The 23,753-nt window shown below is 42.1% G+C and overlaps 1 protein-coding gene across 1 annotated transcript in view; it reads left to right on the plus strand.

Moving 5' to 3' along the window:
• The window catches only part of GRID1 (glutamate ionotropic receptor delta type subunit 1), a 1,935,592-nt gene that overhangs the window by 1,477,175 nt on the left and 434,664 nt on the right, over positions 1-23,753 (plus strand). Inside the window, exon 7 of the mRNA XM_030203368.1 lies at positions 18,281-18,442. Coding sequence (XP_030059228.1) covers positions 18,281-18,442 — 162 coding nt within the window. The remainder of the gene's footprint in view (positions 1-18,280; positions 18,443-23,753) is intronic.

Raw genomic sequence — 23,753 nt, forward strand, 5'->3', positions numbered from 1 at the left:
GCATTTCAGGTTATATTGAGTGGCATTAACTACACCACATGATCTTTACATTAGTTTATTTTTTATAGATCACAACATACCCAACAGAGTTCAATGTGATTAACAAATAATCAAAATAGATTGGGACATACCAGGAATTACAATCAATTGAAAATACAATATAACATTAAAAATGTCATTTCCCTTCATGATTTACCTAATACATATTTTTCAAATAAAAATGTTTTTAAAGCTTTGCAGAACATCTTATAACAAGGGATAGATCAAATTTGTATTGGAATACTATTCCAACAATTTGCTGTCACATAAGGTAAAGTAGCTGTATGAATCACTTTATATCTCCCTCCCCCCAGTGAAGGTTAGGTCACGTCAGGTTCAAATGATTGCTACTCCATCTTTGCTTTCCATGTTGACAGTTAACGCACGGTAAGTACCTCTCTGCTAACTATTAGGCACAGACCCCATCTATTCCTCACCCCATTACATTCGGCCATTAACATTGGAATAAGCATGAACTATCAAACCACCACCACACTGTTAGTGTGGGCCCATGCTAAACTAGGCTCACACATATTCCTGCATTTGCTGCTTACCACAATATAGTTAATATGATCCTTAGTTCCATTCATTTAAAACTATCCTGGTATATTTTATTTATTACATTTGTATCCCGTGCTTTCCCACTGAAAGCAGGTTCAATGCGGCTTACATATTAATAGGGAATACAGCATATTGTTAGAGAAAGTATAAATTAAGAATAGCAGAATAATAAAAGGGATAAGCAAGTAGAGCTAGGCAATGGAGAAGTGAGAAAGATGAGAGATATAGTCTGGGTCAATGTCGTTGTCGTCTAGGTATGTGTTGGGTAGATGGGTTTGTAAGAATTAGTCTGGCTCATTTGGATAGGCTTGCTTGAACAGATGGGTTTTCAGTGCTTTCCGGAAGGGTAGATATTCGCAGATTGATCGAATAGGTCTGGGGAGGGCATTCAAGAGTTGGCTGCCTAGGAAGGAGAAATTGGATCCATAATAGGTTTTGTACTTGAGTCCTTTGCAATTGGGGTAATGCAGATTGAGGTAAGTTCGCGAAGCTTCTGACATGTTTCTGGCTGGAAGGTCAATCAGATTGAGCATATAGCCCGGAGATTCACCGTGGATAATCTTGTGTATTAATGTATGGGCCTTAAAGTTGATTCATTCTTTGATAGGAAGCCAATGAAGTTTTTTTATGAAGAGGTGTTGCACACTCAAAACGTGATTTGCCAAAAATGAGTCTTGCTGCCGTATTTTGGGCAGTCTGAAGTTTCTTTATAAAAGGTCAAAGTGCAAACTCGCTGGATCCACTTCACAGGCCCTAAGAGACTACTCAAAATTCAAACGTGAAGGCTCAACAACACTCTCCGATTAAAGGAGGAAAAGGGATCTCAACTTACTGTGGCAAGAAAAACACAAAGTTCTTCTTCTCGTGACTCAAAGGCACACAGTGAAAAAGTAATCACTGATCCCAACCCAACCCCCCCCCCCAAAAAAAAAAAAATGTTTTTTTTAAATGTTTACTTGCAAATCAATTCTATAGTATTAATAGTGAATTCTCTCTTTACATATTCGCTCAGAAGCCCATCTAGTGTATTCCTGCACAAAAAAAACAAAAAATACTCAGGACTTATCTGGGTAATGCAGTGTTCATGTAGCAGCCACAATGTCACAGCACAGAACAGTGTGATCCCCATGAACCCGTTTCATGGTAGCTTCTTCAGGAAACCCACTGGTAATGACTGTACTACTGCTGAAATGGCTGCTCCCATGTTTTGCTCTTCATTAACAGGGGAGCAGCCATTTCATCAGCAGTAGTACAGCCATTACCAGTGGAAATATTATAAAAGATCTCCAAAGAGGCATGTATATTTAGTAAATCACACAGCAGGAAAAGACACTTTATAAATGGACATGTACACCCTAATTTTTAAAAAATCACCAAACATGATGCTTGCAAATTTGGGTGCATGCCCAATTTGCAGACACAATTTAATTGAATAATGAGTCAATTAGCACCAATAATTGGCTTTTTAACATGCAATTATTGGCACTAATTAAATTTAATTGACATTTGTGCACATAAATTTAGGAATGGATACACGCCTATAATTTACGCATAATCAGAAAAGGGGGCACAGAAATGGGCGGGTGTACTAGGTCAATTTGGATCCCAATGAATAAAAGCAATAAAACACACTTACACAGACAAAAGGTACTAATTACAATTAACATTGGATGGAATAGGATATTCAGAACAGCAGTAGCAGGGGGGGGGGGGGGCATCCAGAGACGATGTCATACCAGTGATGATCAATGAGCCTCCTGGATGATTCTCCTACTACTCTTAATTGATCAGACATTATCAAGGTATTTTAACTCATGCTGCAGTATAGACTGGTTGACAGTGTCAAAATATTGCAGCATCATGGTAACATTAACAACATGCTTTAATCAGGTCAAATCAATAAGCAGGAATGGTTCATACACTGAGACTCGTAGTCCACATGTTTGATTATCCCCCACCCATATACACCCCAAATCATCAAAAGTCTTATTGATATTCCATTGAATCATATCACCATTTAGCTAAGGTTGCAAACACATGTTTCATACAATCATGGGCATAGTATAATACTTACACAGCTTAACATCCTGTACAGTCTGGTTTCATAGGGCAAAGCATGCAACTCATTAGTTCTGGGTACACAGAGTGTCCTCTTTCCCTGAATTGGCATTTTCCTGAAACACCAAAACACATGTATCAGTTCCCCACAAATCTCCAAAGATTTCTACATTCCATCCTGGTATAAATGTTTTATCTCCTCTCCCCCCCCCCCCCCCCCTCCCCAGGAGACATTTCAGTGGCCCATGGCCTTCCCCTCCAAGCAAGCATTCAGTGATCATGTGTTCACTGCATGATCTGAAGAAAACATCTTATACAACTTATAGCTATAGAACATGAGCAAGTTACTGGAGTCATTTACAGGACAAAAGATGGTCTAAGAGTCAGCTGACCCATTTACATACTGTAAGAGAAAGGGCAATGGACAATAATATAAACTATTATTGTCCATTGCCCTTTCTCTTACAGTAATATAAACTATTATTGTCTACAGAGAGGCATGGGCATAATGGGGCATTCCTAAAATTAACATACATTGTTATAAAATTATGGGTATACACACTTAATGTAGGCATGTACATTTGCACCTTATTTCAGTTGGTGCAAATGGCCACGTCTAAAGTTAAATTCAGGGGACCTGTATTATCTAGTGTGGAGATTGTGCATAAACCATATGTTCAAATTATCTCAAACACTGCATTATATGATATTCACAGATAATCAATGCATTATATATTCTGCTTATTGGAAGAAGCTGATTTATGAAAAAAGTTTTAGGAAAAAGTGTAATATAGATTCTTGAAAAAATAGATCGTTATAAAAAAGAAAAAAAATAATGGGTGGATCGATGACGACGTGATTAACAACACTAAAATGCTGGAACAAGTTTCCTAGAAGGTGTATGTTGTCTATTAAATTCTGAGGATCCCCGTTCATCACATAATGTGGATTTATGAATGCATATCTCAGATAGAAGGGTGATAGCATTGATTATCAGTGAATATCATAAGATGCAGTTTTTGAGATAATTTGAACATATGGTTCATGCCTAAAGTTAGGCATGATTTCAGGGCATAAGTGCTATGCTATAAACTGTGCCTAACTTTAAGCATGGCTTATAGAATAACTATTTTTTGTGCCAATATTATTGGCACCATAAATAGAATCTAACTCATAGGGCTAAATTCAGTAAATGATACCCAAACTTGGGCGCCAGATATCTACTATAATAAAACTCACCCTCAACGTTCTGAAGACAACGTTCTGAAGTCACTCAGTCACTCACTGAAGGGTTCATGGATTCATGGTGGTGAAGCCAGAACACTGACCATGTCTCTCTGCCCCGCCCTCGCATGACGGACCAATCAGAAAAAACACCCTCAACATTCTGAAACACAAAGGACCATCACAACACCGTTCCCAGGCAACACTAGGCAACATAAGACGGACCAATCAGAGGAAACTACGTGACAATAAGGGAGGAGCATTCCCCAGCAGAATGGCTCATTATCTGTGCAGCACGGAGAGCACAGAACCACCGTTGGAACGAGAGAAGAATATTCCTGCTGTGGGTATGTGCAAAAATAGACCGAGGGGGGGGGGGGGGGGGGAGAAATTTTTAAATGCCTAATGCCAGTAATGAAGAGTGCCAGAAGGCCTATAGCACAGACTATATTTGGGATCGCTTGACATGGAGTCAGAGGAGCCAGAAAACAACATGCCCGTCACCATCTGGGACGTGGGCGAACAGGACAAGCTGCGGCCCAGCTGGAAGGATTACCCGTGACCCAGCCAGCAGGAAACAGTGACCAAGGAAGGGGGAGGAGTACTCCTTCCCTGCCTAGGAATCGCTGGAGACTGGCTGCCAAACTAACGAAACAACCGCATACCGACGCACCACCTCCATCATTCGAAAGGCATCCACTCTTTCTTCAACAGAAATGCAAACTAATAATACAAAAGAAACAAAGAATACATGGTTTCTCAGGCGGCTGCAGGTAACTCCCCACCCCCTTCCTCGTCCCCTTTTGCCGAAGCGGCCAAGGACGTGCCCAACCATCCCCAGCCTCAGGCAAGCTGTCTCCCACCTCGGGGATTCCCCGAGCACCCGGAAAAAGACGGCGCTGATTCCTGCAGCGCATAAATGGTCCAGCATTCCCCTGCAGCCGTCAACAACCTGCACACACACCGCACCCTCACACACTCACACACACACACACAAAATAACTCTGTGACACATACACACACACACAAAAAAACCACATGCTAGCGCCCATTTCATTGGTTTCGGAAACGGGCCTTTTTTACTAGTAACCATGTAAAAACACAAACAACCAACATGATATTCAAAGCACAAATTTCATTCTTCCATCAGTACAAATCCTAACTTACTGTGTATACTAGCATATAGGACACAAAATTTATAACTGATTTTAAAGTAAAAAAATTGGGAGGTGCTGTCTTCCATTGGGTCCAACATTTCCCTTCTCTACCCACCCACGTCAGTTTCAGCATCTTCTCTTACTCACCCTCTCCCCCAGGATCCAGCACTTCATCTCATTGGTCTCTCCCCCAGTCCCAAGGGCAGCAGCTGCCACCAAACCCCAGATTTGGCTGACCTCTACAATCCACTACCTACGTTCCTGTGCCCGCTCTGCCAAATGCCTTTGGCTGAAATCCCATGCCCATGCTGACTTCATACATTTCAAATTCTTGCTGACCTCCTTCCAGTCTGCTCTTTTACTTACCAAACAGGACTATTACATCCAGTTGACAAATTCCCTCGACGTCTCTTTGCCACACTGAACTCTCTCATCAAAGTGCCTTCACCTCCAACCCCCCCCCCCCCCCCCCCCCTTCACTTTCCCCCCAGACTCTGGCTGAGTTCTTCCATGATAAGGTTCACAAGATTAAACTTGAATTCTCAACCAGGTCACCTCCACCTCTCCTTCCCTTAGTCCATTCTCTCAACTCTCCAACCCCTGCCTCCTTTTCTTCCTTTTCTGAAATCACTGAAGAGGAAACTTCACATCTTATTTCCTCCTCGAAAACAAACTACCTGTTCCTCTGATCCTATTCCCACCCATCTACTTAACACTATCTCTCCTACTGTCATCCCTTTTATCTGTCATATCCTCAATCTTTCACTGTCCACTGCGACTGTTCCTGATGCCTTCAAACATGCCGTAGTCACACCACTTCTTAAAGAAACCTTCATTGGACCCTACCTGTCCTTCCAATTATTGCCCCATCTCCCTCCTCCCTTTCCTATCCAAGATACTTGAATGTGCTGTTCACCGCCGTTGCCTTGACTTTCTTTCATCTCAAGCTATTCTTGATCCACTTCAATCTGGCTTTCGCCCCCTTCATTCAACTGAAACAGCACTTGCTAAAGTCTCCAATGATCTGTTCCTGGCCATATCCAAAGATCTCTATTCTATCCTCATCCTTCTCGATCTATCTGCTGCTTTTGACACTGTCGATCACAGCCTACTCCTTGATATGCTGTCCTCACTTGGATTTCAGGGCTTTCCTGGTTTTCTTCTTATCTCTCCCAGCGTACCTTTAGTGTATGCTCTAGTGGATCCTCCTCTACTTCTATCCCACTGTCAGTTGGTGTACCTCAGGGATCTGTCCTGGGACCTCTTCTTTTCTACATCTATACTTCTTCCCTTGGTACTCTGATCTCATCCCATGGTTTACAGTATCATCTTTACGCTGATAACTCCCAGATCTACCTCTCCACACCAGAAATCTCAGCCGAAATCCAGGCCAAAGTATCAGCCTGCCTGTCTGACACTGTTGCCTGGATGTCTCAGCGCCATCTGAAACTAAACATGACCAAGACTGAGCTTCTCATCTTTCCCCCTAAACCAACCTCTCCTCCTCCCCCATTCTCTATTTCTGTGGATAACACTCTCATCATTCCTGTCTCATCAGCTCGTAACCTTGGGGTCATCTTCGACTCCTCCCTCTCATTTTCTGCACATATTCAGCAGACTGCTAAAACCTGTCGTTTCTTTCTCTATAATATCAGCAAAATTCGCCCTTTTCTTTCTGAGCACACTACCAGAACCCTCATCCACACTCTTATCACCTCTCGCTTAGACTGTTGCAACTTGCTTCTCACAGGTCTCCCACTTAGCCATCTCTCTCTTCTTTAATCTGTTCAAAATTCTGCTGCACGACTAATATTCCACCAGTGTCGTTATGCTCATATTAGCCCTCTCCTCAGGTCACTTCACTGGCTTCCTATCCGTTTCCGCATACAGTTCAAACTCCTCTTATTGACCTATAAGTGCATTCACTCTGCAGCTCCTCAGTATCTCTCCACTCTCATCTCTCCCTACATTCCTCCCTGTGAACTCCGTTCACTGGGTAAATATCTCTTATCTGCACCCTTCTCCTCCATTGCTAACTACAGACTCGGTTCCTTTTATTTTGCTGCACCATATGCCTGGAATAGACTTCCTGAGCCGGTACGTCAAGCTCCATCTCTGGCTGTCTTCAAATCTAAGGTAAAAGCCCATCTTTTTGATGCTGCTTTTAACTCCTAACCCTTATTCATTTGTTCAGAACCCTTATTTTATCATCCTCACTTTAATATTCCCTTATCTCTTGTTTGTCCTGTTTGTCTGTCCTAATTAGATTGTAAGCTCTGTCGAGCAGGGACTGTCTCTTCATGTTCAAGTGTACAGTGCTGCGTACGTCTAGTAGCGCTTTAGAAATGATAAGTAGTAGTAGTATATTCCCTAGACAGCCATTTTCCTCCACATCTCTTCCCAGTGCTTGAATGCTGTTTCTGCACAGGCATGAGACCTTCCTGCAGGTTCATGTTCAAGCACAGTGCTTTATCCTGCCCTCTGCCCAATGCAAAATGCATTATGGGAGCTCCTGTGATGCATTTCCTCTTGGGCTGAGGGCAGGATGTGGTGGATGTAGAAAATGAACCTAACTATGAACAAGAGTATGAGCCTGTACGAGAAGTCCCCATGCTGGTGCAGAAACAACATTGGAGTCCCAGGAAGAGATATGGAGGAAAGCAGTCACATAGGGAAGGCAGAGAAAGAATATGCTGCTGGTTGCTGCCCTAGCCCTAGAGACCAGGCCAGACCATGGGAAATTAGATGCTGGAGCCTGGGGTAATAGAGGGTGGAAGGGGAGATGCTGGCCATGAAAAGTAGGTTGCTGCTTAAACAGAAAGCTGACTTGTGCATGCAGCTAGTCCTCACCATTAACTAGACAAAAGCAGGTTTGTAACTGTTTCCTAAAATGCAAATAATCCAACAGCACTGGTCTTGTTACCAAAGAAAGCTCTCGCTTAACTTTTTGTAAAATACATAAAGCTCTTGGATGGAATAATCAGTTGAGCATTCTGGCTGGACTGAAGCATTCAAACACAAATATATCAATCTAACTTCAAGGCATTGGTCCCTTGTTTCTTATTTTGTGAAGACCAATCACAATTCAAACTGATCCTTATAGGCTATTGAAGTCAATGCAAATATCATAATACAGGAGCTGCTGGATCCTTCTGAAGAGACGGCTAGACGAATTTCATATTTAATATAAAAAATTTACTCATTTGTTTAGTGTACAAGCTGATTACCATCAATAGGGGTAGTCAGGAAGCATTTCTGTACTCAAAACACATCTACACACACAAGCAATATACAGCAAGCTTAAGGCAAATCAAAAATGCTATAGACAGACAAAGAAAAATTCAAAATGCTTACTACCTCTTTGTTCCCCTCTAGTTTTATACCGGGCCTCTGACTAATTCTCTCATACAACATTCCTGTGCAAGTCTCTGAATACCACAAACTGTTAATCATGTGCAGAACATCTGCTTTCTATTACCCCCCTACCTTCTAGCCCACAGACTTTCTGGAGCCTGCCTTTGGCTAATGTGTTGCCACATTCTTTTCATGCCTCAGGAGGGTTAGTGTTAAAACAGCTTGTTGTAATCATGGAGCCTTCCACTCCGCATTTTTCATACTTTTAATCTTTCATGCTTTTATTCAACATCCTCCCTTTGAGGGCTGATTGTTTCAGGCCTCAACACATCTGTTTCAGCTCCAGTCTGTTTCTTCACCTCCCTTCTAAATCTCCTCCCCCCTTGTTTGTGGCATTCAGTTTCTGCACGCTTTTTCAATATTTTTGGCTGACATATTAAAGTTCTATTTATTCTTGATTTCAGTTATCATTGTTATTTTAAAAGCATCCTGGCACATCTTTGCAAACATGCTAATACATGTTGCATTAAACAGATTCAATTGTACTAGGGTACAAAATTTATATTTATATTTCTTTTGAATACAGACAGTGAGTTTCATCAAAGGGAAGTACACTGTCATTCATTCTTACTTTTCATTAGCTGATGTGGCATTAAAAATTACACAAATTAAAAGCATAACATTCATTGAATCAGTTGTTACAACATTCTGCGTGTAAGTGCACTTTATCGGGGGAATGTGTTCAGTTGTCATACTATTAATCAGACACCAACATGATGTCTGTGGGCACTTGTCCATAAGCAATATAAATAGTCTCATTTGTCCAATGAAGGTTTTCATCATCCCTTACACAGGTATTATTGGGATCACAGTCATGGTGCCCACTCAATTTTATCATTGTAGTCCCATACATCATAGCTGGCAAGAACAAGGATGTGGGCACATATGATACAATTAGTCAAATTCAACATCTTGGCCGCTGTAACAAGTCTATATGTGTTCATTGTCCATTAACAAACAACAATATCCCAATACCATCATGTTTAGGGACATGATGTTTGTTTATTCTTTGTCCATTTCAATATTATTAGTTCGTTGAATATCTGATAAGTGTATCCAAGAAGTATGACCTTCCAAACGGGCAGCAGTCTGAGTAAGGGCCGTGATAGCAAAAGGTCCTACATACACAGGATCCTTCCACGTTTTATGTGTAAAGTTCTTTCGTAGTACTAGATCACCTACTTTAAAAGCACAAACATCATTAGTAGTCCCTGCCTGTGATGCTACATTTGTTCGGATCATATCACTTGTCAGGTTCAACATAGGTTGTAGCTTTTGCCAGTACTGAGCTGTGCTATCAGTACTTGCTGTCTGCATCGGGAAGAAATGACGTCCTGTCTGAATTTGGAATGGGGTCAATTTAGTACGCCCATTAGGTTGGGCCCTTATAACCATCAAAGCTAATGGTAACAAATCAAGCCAGGTATATGGTTTACCTGCTGTTTCCTTGTTTAAAGCCTTCAGTAATACTCTCAATTTAGTTTTTAAAATACCATTGTAGCGCTCCACCAAACCATTGGAGGTGGGGCGATACACTGATACTTTTCTGTGTGTTAAACCCATAATCGTTTCCATTTCTTTCAAAACACTGTTATTAAAATGTGTCCCGTTATCAGAAATTATTCTAGATGGACATCCATGCCTTGGCATAATATGAGTTATCAGGCATTGTACCACCTCATGTGCTGTCTCCCTTTTACATGGAAATGCTTCTATCCACCTTGAAAAAGCATCCACCCAAACTAACAAATACCTTTTTCCCTGCACTGGAACAATCATATCGGTGAAGTCAATATACCATTCTTTTGCTGGGCCTTCTGGTATTGGAAGTGTCCCAGGTGATATTTTAGGACCTCGTTTAGGTATGTTAATATTGCATACCATGCAATTTTGCACAACCTGTTGAATCAGGTTATCAATTTTTAAAGTCCAAAATCTTTGCTCAAATTGTTGCCTCATTGTTTCCTTATTCCAATGCATGGTTGCATGCCACTCAGCCAATACCTTAATCACCTGACTCATTGGCATGCAAGGTAATCCTTCTTCTGCATTAAACCATTCACTTCCCAATTTCATACATCCTCTCTTCAACCATTTTCACTTTCCTGTCCCTCTGGCTGCCACATTTCAATCTTATCTACATTCGTAAGTGGCCCTTCCTGTGTCTGTCTAGTATTATACAAAATCTTTTCACTTTGCTTAACCACCTCCGTTGCTGCTGCATCAGCCATTGCATTACCTAGTGCTTCAAAGGTTGGCCTTTCAGTGTGGGCCGGGGTCCACACAACTGCAGTTTTTCTACCTTCACGTTCCCTTCTTGCCAAAATTTCAAACAGCAATTTCCAATATGTGTAATGTTGTAAATTTTTACCTGCACTGGTTATCATCCCCCTACGTTGCCATTTTAATATATGATACTGTAGTGAACTTGCAACGTAACCACTATCAGTATATATAGTGACATTTTGAGTCATATCAGTGTGTTGTAAGGCCGTAATAACGGCTAAAAGTTCAGCATGCTGTGCAGTATGATCAGGAGGGGTTTTATATTGTACTTGCATTATCTTTCTTAGATTCTCATCTACCTGCACACAGGCAAAGCCTGCAACAGTCCTTTCACAAGCTCCATCTGTAAACCATATTAATCCATCAGATAAGGGTTCAAAAGTAAGACAATGAAATGTAGGGATTTCTATAGTATCAATCTCACCCTCTAAATTGACAGGAAAAAGCAGATCTATCTTATTTCTCTGTTCTTTAGTTAATGGTATTATTCTTATATCTTGTCCTAAAAGTACTGCTTGATATTTTCCAAATCTAGTGGCTGTCAATGCCGTCTGGCTAGGGCTCAACAGCGTTTTAATCGTGTGGTTGGTATGTATTACAATAGGAACAAAAGGCATTTGTGCTCTCCATTTACCTACTGCAGCCACTATAGCTGTCAGTAACTTTGGTATTTCTTTCATTCCCTTCTCCACATGATTAAAAGAGCCTGACAAAAAAGCTACTGGTGCATTTACTTCATTGTTTTGATTAATCATAGCTGCCCAACTATTTCCCATGTCTTTTACCCACAAATGCACAGGTGATTGGATATCTATTACTGCTAACGGTCCTGGGGATAACAAATCCCTCACAATCTTAGCCAATATTATCTTATCCTGTTCTTCCAATACAATTAGTGTATTCTTTGGTGTGGCTGCGGGCAGTTTCAAATGTTTATAAAGTCTCATTACTTTTTGTGTATAATTTGGTATCCATTGTCTGCAGTAATTTAACATTCCCAAAACAGCACGTAACTGGGTAACTGTTTGCGGTACCGGAGTCTCATTTAAAATAGATATAACTTCCGGTATAATGACCTTATGTTCTGCTGAAACATTTTGTCCTAAAAAGGTGACAGTAGACTGAGCTATAACACATTTTTCCTTGTTACATTTATATCCTAACTCTCCTAATAACAAAAATAATTTTCTAGTCCATTCTAGGCATTCTGCTTCAGTCTCAGCAGACAGTAGAATATCATCTACATAGACAAACAATGACACCGTGTCAGGCAATTGACTCCTGAAATCCTTTAAATCCATCATTAGTTGTTTTGAGAATACCGATGGACTATCAGTAAAGCCTTGAGGCATCCTAGTCCACCTGTATGCCTCATTCTGTACTATAAATGACGTCAAATCCCTAGACTCTGGATGAAGAGGTATTGAAAAGAATGCATTAGACAAGTCAATAACAGTGTTATATGCATATATATTCTGGGTATGCAAAAGTGTAGCAGGATTTGCACAAATCGGAAATTGATTTCTTGTAACTTCATTTAGCTCTCTTAAATCATGTACTATCCTTACATTGTTTTCCCCTTTCGGGACCGGAAACAATGGGGTATTATACGGGGATACTGAAGGTTCAATAATACCACATTTCAATAATTTACCAATGTGTTCCAGGGTTTTGGATACTAATTTAGGTCGTATGGGGTAAGGGTCTTGCTTCGGCCCCTGTGCCCCTTCTATTAATTCTATCTTATGGGGTTTTGCATTTACGGCTAGTCCATATGGTGAATCACTTGTACTCCAAATATGTTGTGGTAATTCTTCCATAACCCTTACTTTATTTTCATTATTCAACTGTTGGACCATAGTGAGCAAACTTGGTATTTCTTTATTTCCAAAATCTAAACACAATCCTAATTGAGACAATAAGTCTCTACCACACAAATTTACTGGGCAATCAGGTGCCACTAAGAAGGGTACCACAGCCTCCCTTGAACCGTGCGGTTGGCATTCCAATCGCACCAGAGTCGGTTCTGTTAGCCTTTTTCTTTGTTCTATCCCCGTAAATCCCACTGTTGTTCTATACTGATTTGAAAGCTTAACTCCCAGTGATTTTGCACATAACACAGAGGTACTCGCCCCTGTATCTATCAAAAATCTCACAGGAGTTCCATATTTGCCAATTGTCAATGTAATAAAGGGTTCCCTTGTGTCTAACCTGAAAATCATTCCCTCCTCCTGACACTGGTCTGCTTCCAGTCAATAGCATTGGTCTGGAATATTCTGCCAAGTTGGAAAGGCATTTACAGTACCCTGTCTCTGTACTGCAGCCCCTGGTCCCTGTGACTGCATCGCCGGCTGCTGTATTGCAGTCTGCGGGGCACTCGCAGGCATCCCTACTACTTGTGGCATTAATCCTTGCTGCGTCTGCATTTGTACTTGGGGCATTCCTGCATTCTGATAACATTCTGAGGCATAGTGACCAAATTGCTGACATCCCCAACATTGTACATGTGCCCTCCTGTTAGGTGATAGTCCTGATCCTTGCATCCCTCGACCTCTACCCCTGCCTCTAACCATGCCTCGTCCCCTTGGTTGGTACGGCCGGCTATATCCCGGTTGTACATAGTAAATGACCTGTGGAGGTGAGGCAGAGGGTGTTACAATTGTTTCCTGTTTTTTATTTCTATCCTGTTCCTTGCTTTCCAAATCCTTTAACTGCATAGTCATTAACTTAGAAGTTAATTTAGCCTGTTCTTTCTGTGGGGTCTCTATCAGTTTACGATGCACATTACTAAAATGCATCAATGTCTCTCTTATTTCAGGCCACGGCTTTGAAGACAGGGCAATGACAGCATCTAAATTCTTACGCATATTATCAGGCAGTGTGGACATGAATAGGTGTAAAAATACTGCTACATTATGATCCACATCTGCATCTTGCCCTGTTTGAGCCTTATACAAATTTATACATTTTGTCAAATGTGCCGAAAAATCAGTTTTAGGGTCCCATTTATTTGCCGTTATGGCTGAAAAATCAATCGGGGTTGGATACATCACATGCAGAGCTGCAGAAAGAGCAGCCTTAATATTCCCTACATATACATCCCCATCTGCAGTATGTGACAGCAGACGCTGATATCCACACTGCACTGCCAGTTGAGAAATACTAATACCTGATGCTGCACATAAAGCTTTAAAATCTCCAATAGTCAATTGAATCCCTGCAGTTGCCTGTTCTATCCCATCTAACCGCATACGAGCTCCTTTCACTATACTGGGAATTTTTGCAACTAAAGTTGTCACATCTACAGGGGTGTATGGTTTGTAATGTTGTATTCGATTGCCAGCTGCGTCTAAGCGCGTCATAACTGGCATGTGTAAAGCACTACTATCTAAAGCGCCGCAAATCTCCTGTTTACCTTCCTCTTCCAAATCACGTTTTATTTGGTGGAACCAATTATCCCAGACTTCCAATCCCTCTTTTACAAATGTTCCAGTCCCTATACCCGGGCAATTTTTGTTGACAACCTCTAATAATTCCTGAATGTCCTCATGTGTACTAGGACCATTTTCATCGCACGGCAAAGGGAGCCGTTTTACATCTAACAAGTGTCTAGTAGCCCCCCACCATTCCTCACCATATCTAGTATTATTCAGTCTCATAAGCTCTGCAGCCACATGCGTGCCTCGAAAAATTGGCCTGGGGGGCCCTGGGGTTAAAGATGTTGGCATAGTTTTTGTTCGCTTATGAGTTGGGGTTGACATGGTCATGGGAGGCTCGGAGTACATCCGCAGTCGTCCCTCAATTTCAAATTGTGTTGCCAAGTCATATTGTTCTGATGTAATTAGGGTTTTCAAATCAGGGTAAGTGCCTGATTCTGCACTAGATTTTCCTTTTTCTTTCTGTCTCACCCGTTTTTTCTCCTTTTTCTGTTCCCTAGTCCCCACATCACTGTCCTCATTATCCCCTCCCTTTTCACTTTCTGAATCACTGGGGGGGTCATCAAGAGCCGAATACCCAGCGCATGGCACAGAGCGCTTTGACTTTAATTCCTTCATTTTATCAGTCGCCCTTATGGGGCACAACGTGTCCCTGCTAGATTCATATGACGGGGGATTATTTCTTTTATACATTTCTGCCTCTTTTTGTATCCTATCTACATCAGCATGAAAAAGATCTGCTGCTAAAGAAAATAAATTCCAAATTGTAAGATGCTTCTCTAAGCTTTTCTTCTGCCTAGTTTTATTTTTATTTTCTTGTAAGTAGCTCAGGAGAGATAATAATTTTGGACGATCAAACGATCCATCCTGAGACCAGCTCAAAACAGAATCTTTTGCATCATATTTGATCCATTTCTCATGTATTTTTTCAATCTGTTTTTTTTCTAATGGGAATAATTCTATGACATGCTGCAAAGGGGAGCATTTTTTTGAACTATCTAAATCTAAATACATAGCATATACAGGAGGCTTTTCTTTCTTATCTGCCCCTTTCCCTTTCATTTTATTCTGACTATTACAATTTCTCCTATAGAGCCACAACCTACGAAAATATACTACTGCACCTAAACCAAGAAAATATACAAAAAAGAAAACTACAAAGCTAAACAAATATACCAGTAATAAGGCCACAGTGTAAGCTTACTCACGCATCTTCTTATTTCTCTTTTTAGCAAGCCCAGGAGTTATCACCTGTATGTCCATGTCAGTAGTTTGATCAATCCCACATCAGTGGAGCACAGAAATCATCAGGTTTAAACAACGCTTGCTTTGCTTTCAATCCTGTAAAAAACTTCATTAACAACAAACACTTAATTTGTCCTTCGTCTCGCCTTCTCTTTTCCGTGTGCGGCCTACTCCTGGCTGGCTCGCCACTTGAAGAGACGGCTAGACGAATTTCATATTTAATATAAAAATTTACTCATTTGTTTAGTGTACAAGCTGATTACCATCAATAGGGGTAGTCAGGAAGCATTTCTGTACTCAAAACACATCTACACACACAAGCAATATACAGCAAGCTTAAGGCAAATCAAAAATGCTATAGACAGACAAAGAAAAATTCAAAATGCTTACTACCTCTTTGTTCCCCTCTAGTTTTATACCGGGCCTCTGACTAATTCTCTCATACAACATTCCTGTGCAAGTCTCTGAATACCACAAACTGTTAATCATGTGCAGAACATCTGCTTTCTATTACCCCCCTACCTTCTAGCCCACAGACTTTCTGGAGCCTGCCTTTGGCTAATGTGTTGCCACATTCTTTTCATGCCTCAGGAGGGTTAGTGTTAAAACAGCTTGTTGTAATCATGGAGCCTTCCACTCCGCATTTTTCATACTTTTAATCTTTCATGCTTTTATTCAACACTTCCTATAAGCCTTCATTACCATCCTATTTGCCACTTTCTGGACCACATGTGGAGGGGCATAATCGAACGGGGATGACCATCTCTAGGGGCGTCCATCTCTAAGGACGTTTCGGCGAAGGGGCGGGGAAACCCGTATTATCAAAACAAGTGGATGTACATCTTTCATTTCGATAATACGGTCGGGGATGCCCAAATCTCAACATTTAGGTTGACCTTAGAGATGGTCGTCCCTGGTTTTTGGCCATAATGGAAACCGAGGATGCCCATGTCAAAAACGACCAAATCCAAGCCCTTTGGTCATGGGAGGAACCAGCATTCATAGTGCACTGGTCCTCCTCACATGCCAGGACAACAATCGGGCACCCTAGGGGGCACTGCAGTGGACTTCACAAATTGCTCCCAGGTGCATACCTTGGGTGCTGAGCCCCCAACCCCCCTAAAACCCACTTCCCACAACTGTACAACACTACCATAGCCCTTAGGGATGAAGGGGGCACCTACATGTGGCTACAGTGGGTTTCGGGGGGGGGGGGGGTTGGGGGGCTCACATTTACCACCACAAGTATAACAGGTGGGAGGAAGAAGGGCCTGGGTCCACCTGCCTGAAGTGCACTGCACCCAATAAAAACTGCTCCAGGAACCTGCATACTGCTGTGATGGAGCTGGGTATGACATTTGAGGCTGGCATAGAGGCTGGAAACAAATGATTTTTTTTTTTTTTTTAGGGTGGGAGGGGGTTGGTGACCACTGGGGGAGTAAGGGGAGGTCATCCCTGATTTCCTCCAGTGGTCATCTGGTCAGTTTAGGCACCTTTTTGAGGCTTGGTTGTGAAAAAAAAGGGACCAAGTAAAGTCGACCAAATGCTCGTGAGGGACGCCCTTCTTTTTTCCATTATCGGCCGAGGACGCCGATCTCTTAACCACGCCCCCGTCCTGCCTTCGGTACACTGCCAACATGCCCCCGTGAACTTTGGTCATCCCCGCGATGGAAAGCAGTTGAGGACGCAAAAAATTGTCTTTCGATTATGCTGATTTGGGCATCCTTCCCTTTCGAAAATAAGCTAGAAAGTCTTTACATCAGTCTCTTAGAAAAGCTAGCGGGGATGCTATTAAAGTGGTCCAAACGTGAAAGCACCATAGATTGAACTATCACCTGAAAATAATTTCTGTCAATGAGGGAGTAGATTTTCAATAACTATTATAGACTAGAAAATTCTGCCTTTACAACACTGGACGTATACAAGCACCATGGTAAAACCTACCGTATTTTTCGGACTATAAGACGCACCGGACCATAAGACGCACCTAGGTTTTAGAGGAGGGAAATAGGAAAAAAAAAATTTCCTTTTTCCCTCCTCTAAAACCTAGGTGCTCCGGTGCGTCTTGTCCGAGTTTTGGACCGCCGTCCCGTACTTACACGATTCCATGTTCCCTGGTGGTCTAGTGACGTCGGGGCAGGAAAGAGCCCCCTCTTTCCTGCCCATCGCGCTGCTCTCCGTGCTCCTCACTGCTTTCTGACGGTCTCGGCGATATTCAAAATGGCCGCCGAGATTCTCGGCGGCCATTTTGAATCTCGCCGAGACCGTCAGAAAAGCAGTGAGGAGCACGGAGAGCAGCGCGATGGGCAGGAAAGAGGGGGCTCTTTCCTGCCCCGACGTCACTAGACCACCAGGGAACATGGAATCGTGTAAGTACGGGACGGCGGTCCAAAAACGCTACCTTCGGACTATAAGACGCACCCCCCATTTTCCTCCCAAATTTTGGGGGAAAAAGTGCGTCTTATAGTCCGAAAAATACGGTACTTCACTTAGTACTCCCAAACTGTTTACAGCCATAGCAGAGGAAATGTTTGTACCTTCTTATTTTTGAGGACCCCCACAGCAGGTATCACTTTGTGTAGGACTTCTCTGGCACTCAGACTTTTTTTTTCTTTTTGGACATTATGAGGAGGGTGTCCCAATTCTGACATGGGTATTCTTTTAAAGACACCCCTCCTCAGTGGCAAGGAAGAAAGAGAAATGCCTACCAACTGAGTAGGATATGTGCCTCATAGTACATAGGCATAAATAAATAGCCTCAATCAACTAATTTGTCCTTGTTGGCCATTTGGCCAATACCTTATTTATTTCTACAAGAAATCATTAAAGTTGAAAAATTATTATTTCTCTTCTCCGCAGGTATCTAATCTGTACCTCTATGATAGTGTATTGATGTTGGCCAATGCTTTCCATAGAAAGCTTGAAGACAGGAAATGGCACAGTATGGCAAGTTTGAACTGCATGAGGAAGTCCACTAAACCTTGGAATGGAGGTAGATCCATGTTGGAAACCATCAAAAAGGTAAAGTTTTAAAAAATAAGCATACAGCAGCTGGTCAAAAGAGCCAGAAATTATGGGACCTTGCCTCAAAGTGAATTGTTAGCAAAACCATCATGATGTAATGACCAAAGAAACTTTAACAATAACGCAGGAAAACTGATAGAAAGGAAAAAAAAGAAAAGAAAAACAAAGTTAACTGTAGGGCCCTTTTATTAAGGTGTAATAAAAATTAACAGTGACCATAGTTTAGTTATAAAATTTAGCAGATGGTAACTGCAAAACCATTTACTTAAAATAAAGAAATATTTGTTATGCATTTTCCTCAAAATTCCATATAGTATGACTTGAGTTGTTTATGCAAATCTGGGCATATTCTGATTTGTGCGCACAACTCAATTGGTTAACAAACCAATTAGCACCAATAATTGGATATTAACAAGCAATTATCGACACTAATTGATACTAATGAAAATTTACATGCAGTACTTGGTACGTGTATTCTATAAAGTAGTCCACATAAATTCTACAGTGCAGATCTCAAAAGGGGACATGACCATAGGAGGAGCATAAGCAGGTAATGGGCATTCCTAAAATTTACATACCATGTTACAGAGTAACCTGTTCTGCCCCTAAAGTTATACCAGCTTTTCATAGGATAAATGACTGCACCTATATTTTAATCGTGTGGATGGTGCTATCCCCTGTATTCTATATAATACGCCTAGTATTCTGCATTGAATCTAAGTGTATTCCAAAATAATTCATATAACTTAATTGGTTTAACAAGTTAATCAATGTTAATAATGGCACCTAACAAGCAATAATGAGCAGTAATTGGCAGTTATTCGAATTTACGGGCATAACTCACTAAGCATATTCTATAACGCAGAGCACTTAAATTCAAATGTGCGCAACCAAAAAGGGGCATGGTCATGGGTGAGGAAATGGGCATTTCGTGGACACTGCTACATTTACTTACATGTTTACAAAATATGGCCCAGTGTACGTAAGTCTACACTCTGGGATTTATACCACATTTTCATTGGTGTAAATGGAGGCACGTAGTTTTAGATGCAGGGATATCAAATAAGGGTATTCTGTATACCGCGCCTAACACTCCTATCCTAGCTGAGATAATATTTAACCATCTCTATGATCTCAGGTGCACCTTCCATTAAATTAGCCACCTTATTTTCTAACTCCTTTTACTCTCTTACTTATCTATATGTTAACCATCTCTCTGACCTCATGTGCAACTTTCTTTAAATTATGTCACCTTACTTTCTAACTCTTCTTAATCTCTTACCTGTATGTTCAATTTTTGCTTATACCCTTCACTGTCAATTAAAATATTCTATTACATATTATGTTGCCATTGTAAGTAGTATACTATGCCATACTTTGTATTATTTGAATACTAGTGGAACCTAACCCATTTCCTCAACAATGAAACGGGCCCTAGAGAGGCTCTCTTGTAAGTGATTTTTTGTCTCTCCCCTGCCCTCCCCTCCCCTCCATGTCCAGCGATTCTTCCCTTCCCTCCCCTCCTCCTCCTCCTACTACTACTATTTAGCATTTCTATAGCGCTACAAGGCGTACGCAGCGCTGCACAAACATAGAAGAAAGACAGTCCCTGCTCAAAGAGCTTACAATCTAATAGACAAAAAATAAATAAAGTAAGCAAATCAAATCAATTAATGTGAACGGGAAGGAAGAGAGGAGGGTAGGTGGAGGCGAGTGGTTCCAAGTGGTTACGAGTCAAAAGCAATGTTAAAGAGGTGGGCTTTCAGTCTAGATTTAAAGGTGGCCAAGGATGGGGCAAGATGTACGGGCTCAGGAAGTTTATTTCAGGCGTAGGGTGCAGCGAGACAGAAGGCGCGAAGTCTGGAGTTGGCAGTAGTGGAGAAGGGAACAGATAAGAAGGATTTATCCATGGAGCAGAGTGCACGGGAAGGGGTGTAGGGAAGGATGAGTGTGGAGAGATACTGGGGAGCAGCAGAGTGAGTACATTTATAGGTTAGTAGAAGAAGTTTGAACAGGATGCGAAAACGGATAGGGAGCCAGTGAAGGGTCTTGAGGAGAGGGGTAGTATGAGTAAAGCGACCCTGGCGGAAGACGAGATGGGCAGCAGAGTTTTGAACCGACTGGAGAGGTGACTAAGTGGGAGGCCAGCAAGAAGCAGATTGCAGTAGTCTAAACGAGAGGTGACAAGGGTGTGGATGAGGGTTTTGGTAGAGTGCTCGGAAAGAAAGGGGAGGATTTTACGGATGTTGTAAAGAAAGAAACGACAGGTCTTGGCAATCTGCTGGATATGAGCAGATTCTCTTCTCTCCTGTCCTCTCCTCTCCTCCCATCCCATCCATGTCCATTGATTCTGCTCTGCCCTGCCCTCTCCTTTATGTGCCGTGATTCTCTCTTCCTTTGTACCTCATCGTTTTCTGGCTGGCCTGACTGGCTTCCATTCCGTTGGTAACATCCTGACGTCAGCTTGCCTCCAGTGTTCCCTTCCCTTTCACTGTTCTGCCCTCTGATGTCATTATGTTTTGACGTGAGGGCAGGGCAGTGAGGGGCAATGGAACGCTGGAGGCTGGCTGACGTCATGCGATGTTACGAACCCAGGCAGCCAGACAGTGATGGAACGTTGGAGGTGCAAATTATTATATAGGATTTTTACTGCTGTAATTGCCTATTGCTCATGTCTGATTTATTCTTACTGTACACCGCCTTGAGTGAATTCCTTCAAAAAAAAGGCAGTAAATAAACCCTAATAAATAAAGTAAATAAAAAATAAATAAATCTAGGTGCCACTTATAGAATATGCTTAGCCAGAAATGTTTACTGTGTAGATTTTTTTAGGTGCCTTATATAGAATCTGGCCCTATGCGTATTCTATAATTTGCACCTAAGGCACAGTTTATAGAATACATGTAGGTTGTTTTCATCAGCGCTGATTTTTTTCAGTGACAAATATAAAAGTTAGCCCTGAGATGGTGCTTTTATAACAGGGATCCATGAACACATATGTTACAGAGGGGCCTACATAGGCACCATTTTTGAAAGAGAAGTAGGCATCAACTTTATCAAATACTACTCTGTGTGGCAGGGAATGCATTGTGAATGTCACTTACAGCTGTTCTTGGGCATATATGCTTTGAACTAGATTCAGTAAATCACACTCAAAATTTAACACCAAAACAATTGGCACTGAATGGTATTCTGTAAAGGTTGCACTGGGATTGGTGCCCTTTATAGAACAGCACATGGCGCCAGGATCTCTGCTGAACTTTAGGTACGAGTATTCTGTAAGCCACATTTGGGAAAAAGAAACCCCCCCCCCCCCCGGAAATGGCTTGCACAGCGGTAACCCAGCGGTAATCGGGCATCACCACATGCTGCCTGGTTAGTGCCGAGTTAGTGCCGGAGCCCTTATCGCCACCTCAATGGGTGGCGGTAAGGGCTTCCCACCACATGGCCATGCAGTGAGAGTTATCTCACTGTGTGGCCATTTTATTTTGTGGGGAGGGGTTTACTGGCTGCAGGAAAAAGGGCCCTGTCGCGCAGGAAAAAAGACTCCCATTGCCAGCGCAGGGCCTTTTTTCCCGTAGCTTAGTAAAAGAACCCCTCAATATTTAACCCTTACCAGGATATCTGCTTTTGCAATGTTTGGAGCAAAGTATACTGTTTGCATTGTGTAAATTTTACAGTGCAAACATTTTTGAACACATGGAAATCACTGGGTGATCACACTAAAAAATCTGTAACTTCAGTGTGTTTAAAGATAATTACATTCCACTTGGCAAGTAAACATAGATAGTAGCAACAAATAAAATTGTGAAATTTCATGTTGACATTCCAAGCAGTTGCTGAGAAAACAGCAAACAACTCTAGGAGGGTTTTTTGTGTGTGCCTTACCCTGTATACAGTGGGGGAAATAAGTATTTGATCCCTTGCTGATTTTGTAAGTTTGCCCACTGACAAAGACATGAGCAGCCCATAATTGAAGGGTAGGTTATTGGTAACAGTGAGAGATAGCACATCACAAATTAAATCCGGAAAATCACATTGTGGAAAGTATATGAATTTATTTGCATTCTGCAGAGGGAAATAAGTATTTGATCCCCCACCAACCAGTAAGAGATCTGGCCCCTACAGACCAGGTAGATGCTCCAAATCAACTCGTTACCTGCATGACAGACAGCTGTCGGCAATGGTCACCTGTATGAAAGACACCTGTCCACAGACTCAGTGAATCAGTCAGACTCTAACCTCTACAAAATGGCCAAGAGCAAGGAGCTGTCTAAGGATGTCAGGGACAAGATCATACACCTGCACAAGGCTGGAATGGGCTACAAAACCATCAGTAAGACGCTGGGCGAGAAGGAGACAACTGTTGGTGCCATAGTAAGAAAATGGAAGAAGTACAAAATGACTGTCAATCGACAAAGATCTGGGGCTCCACGCAAAATCTCACCTCGTGGGGTATCCTTGATCATGAGGAAGGTTAGAAATCAGCCTACAACTACAAGGGGGGAACGTCAATGATCTCAAGGCAGCTGGGACCACTGTCACCACGAAAACCATTGGTAACACATTACGACATAACGGATTGCAATCCTGCAGTGCCCGCAAGGTCCCCCTGCTCCGGAAGGCACATGTGACGGCCCGTCTGAAGTTTGCCAGTGAACACCTGGATGATGCCGAGAGTGATTGGGAGAAGGTGCTGTGGTCAGATGAGACAAAAATTGAGCTCTTTGGCATGAACTCAACTCGCCGTGTTTGGAGGAAGAGAAATGCTGCCTATGACCCAAAGAACACCGTCCCCACTGTCAAGCATGGAGGTGGAAATGTTATGTTTTGGGGGTGTTTCTCTGCTAAGGGCACAGGACTACTTCACCGCATCAATGGGAGAATGGATGGGGCCATGTACCGTACAATTCTGAGTGACAACCTCCTTCCCTCCGCCAGGGCCTTAAAAATGGGTCGTGGCTGGGTCTTCCAGCACGACAATGACCCAAAACATACAGCCAAGGCAACAAAGGAGTGGCTCAGGAAGAAGCACATTAGGGTCACGGAGTGGCCTAGCCAGTCACCAGACCTTAATCCCATTGAAAACTTATGGAGGGAGCTGAAGCTGCGAGTTGCCAAGCGACAGCCCAGAACTCTTAATGATTTAGAGATGATCTGCAAAGAGGAGTGGACCAAAATTCCTCCTGACATGTGTGCAAACCTCATCATCAACTACAGAAGACGTCTGACCGCTGTGCTTGCCAACAAGGGTTTTGCCACCAAGTATTAGGTCTTGTTTGCCAGAGGGATTAAATACTTATTTCCC

This window comes from Microcaecilia unicolor, chromosome 5 (assembly GCF_901765095.1).
Source record: "Microcaecilia unicolor chromosome 5, aMicUni1.1, whole genome shotgun sequence".
In the NCBI taxonomy this organism is placed as follows: Eukaryota; Metazoa; Chordata; class Amphibia; order Gymnophiona; family Siphonopidae; genus Microcaecilia; species Microcaecilia unicolor.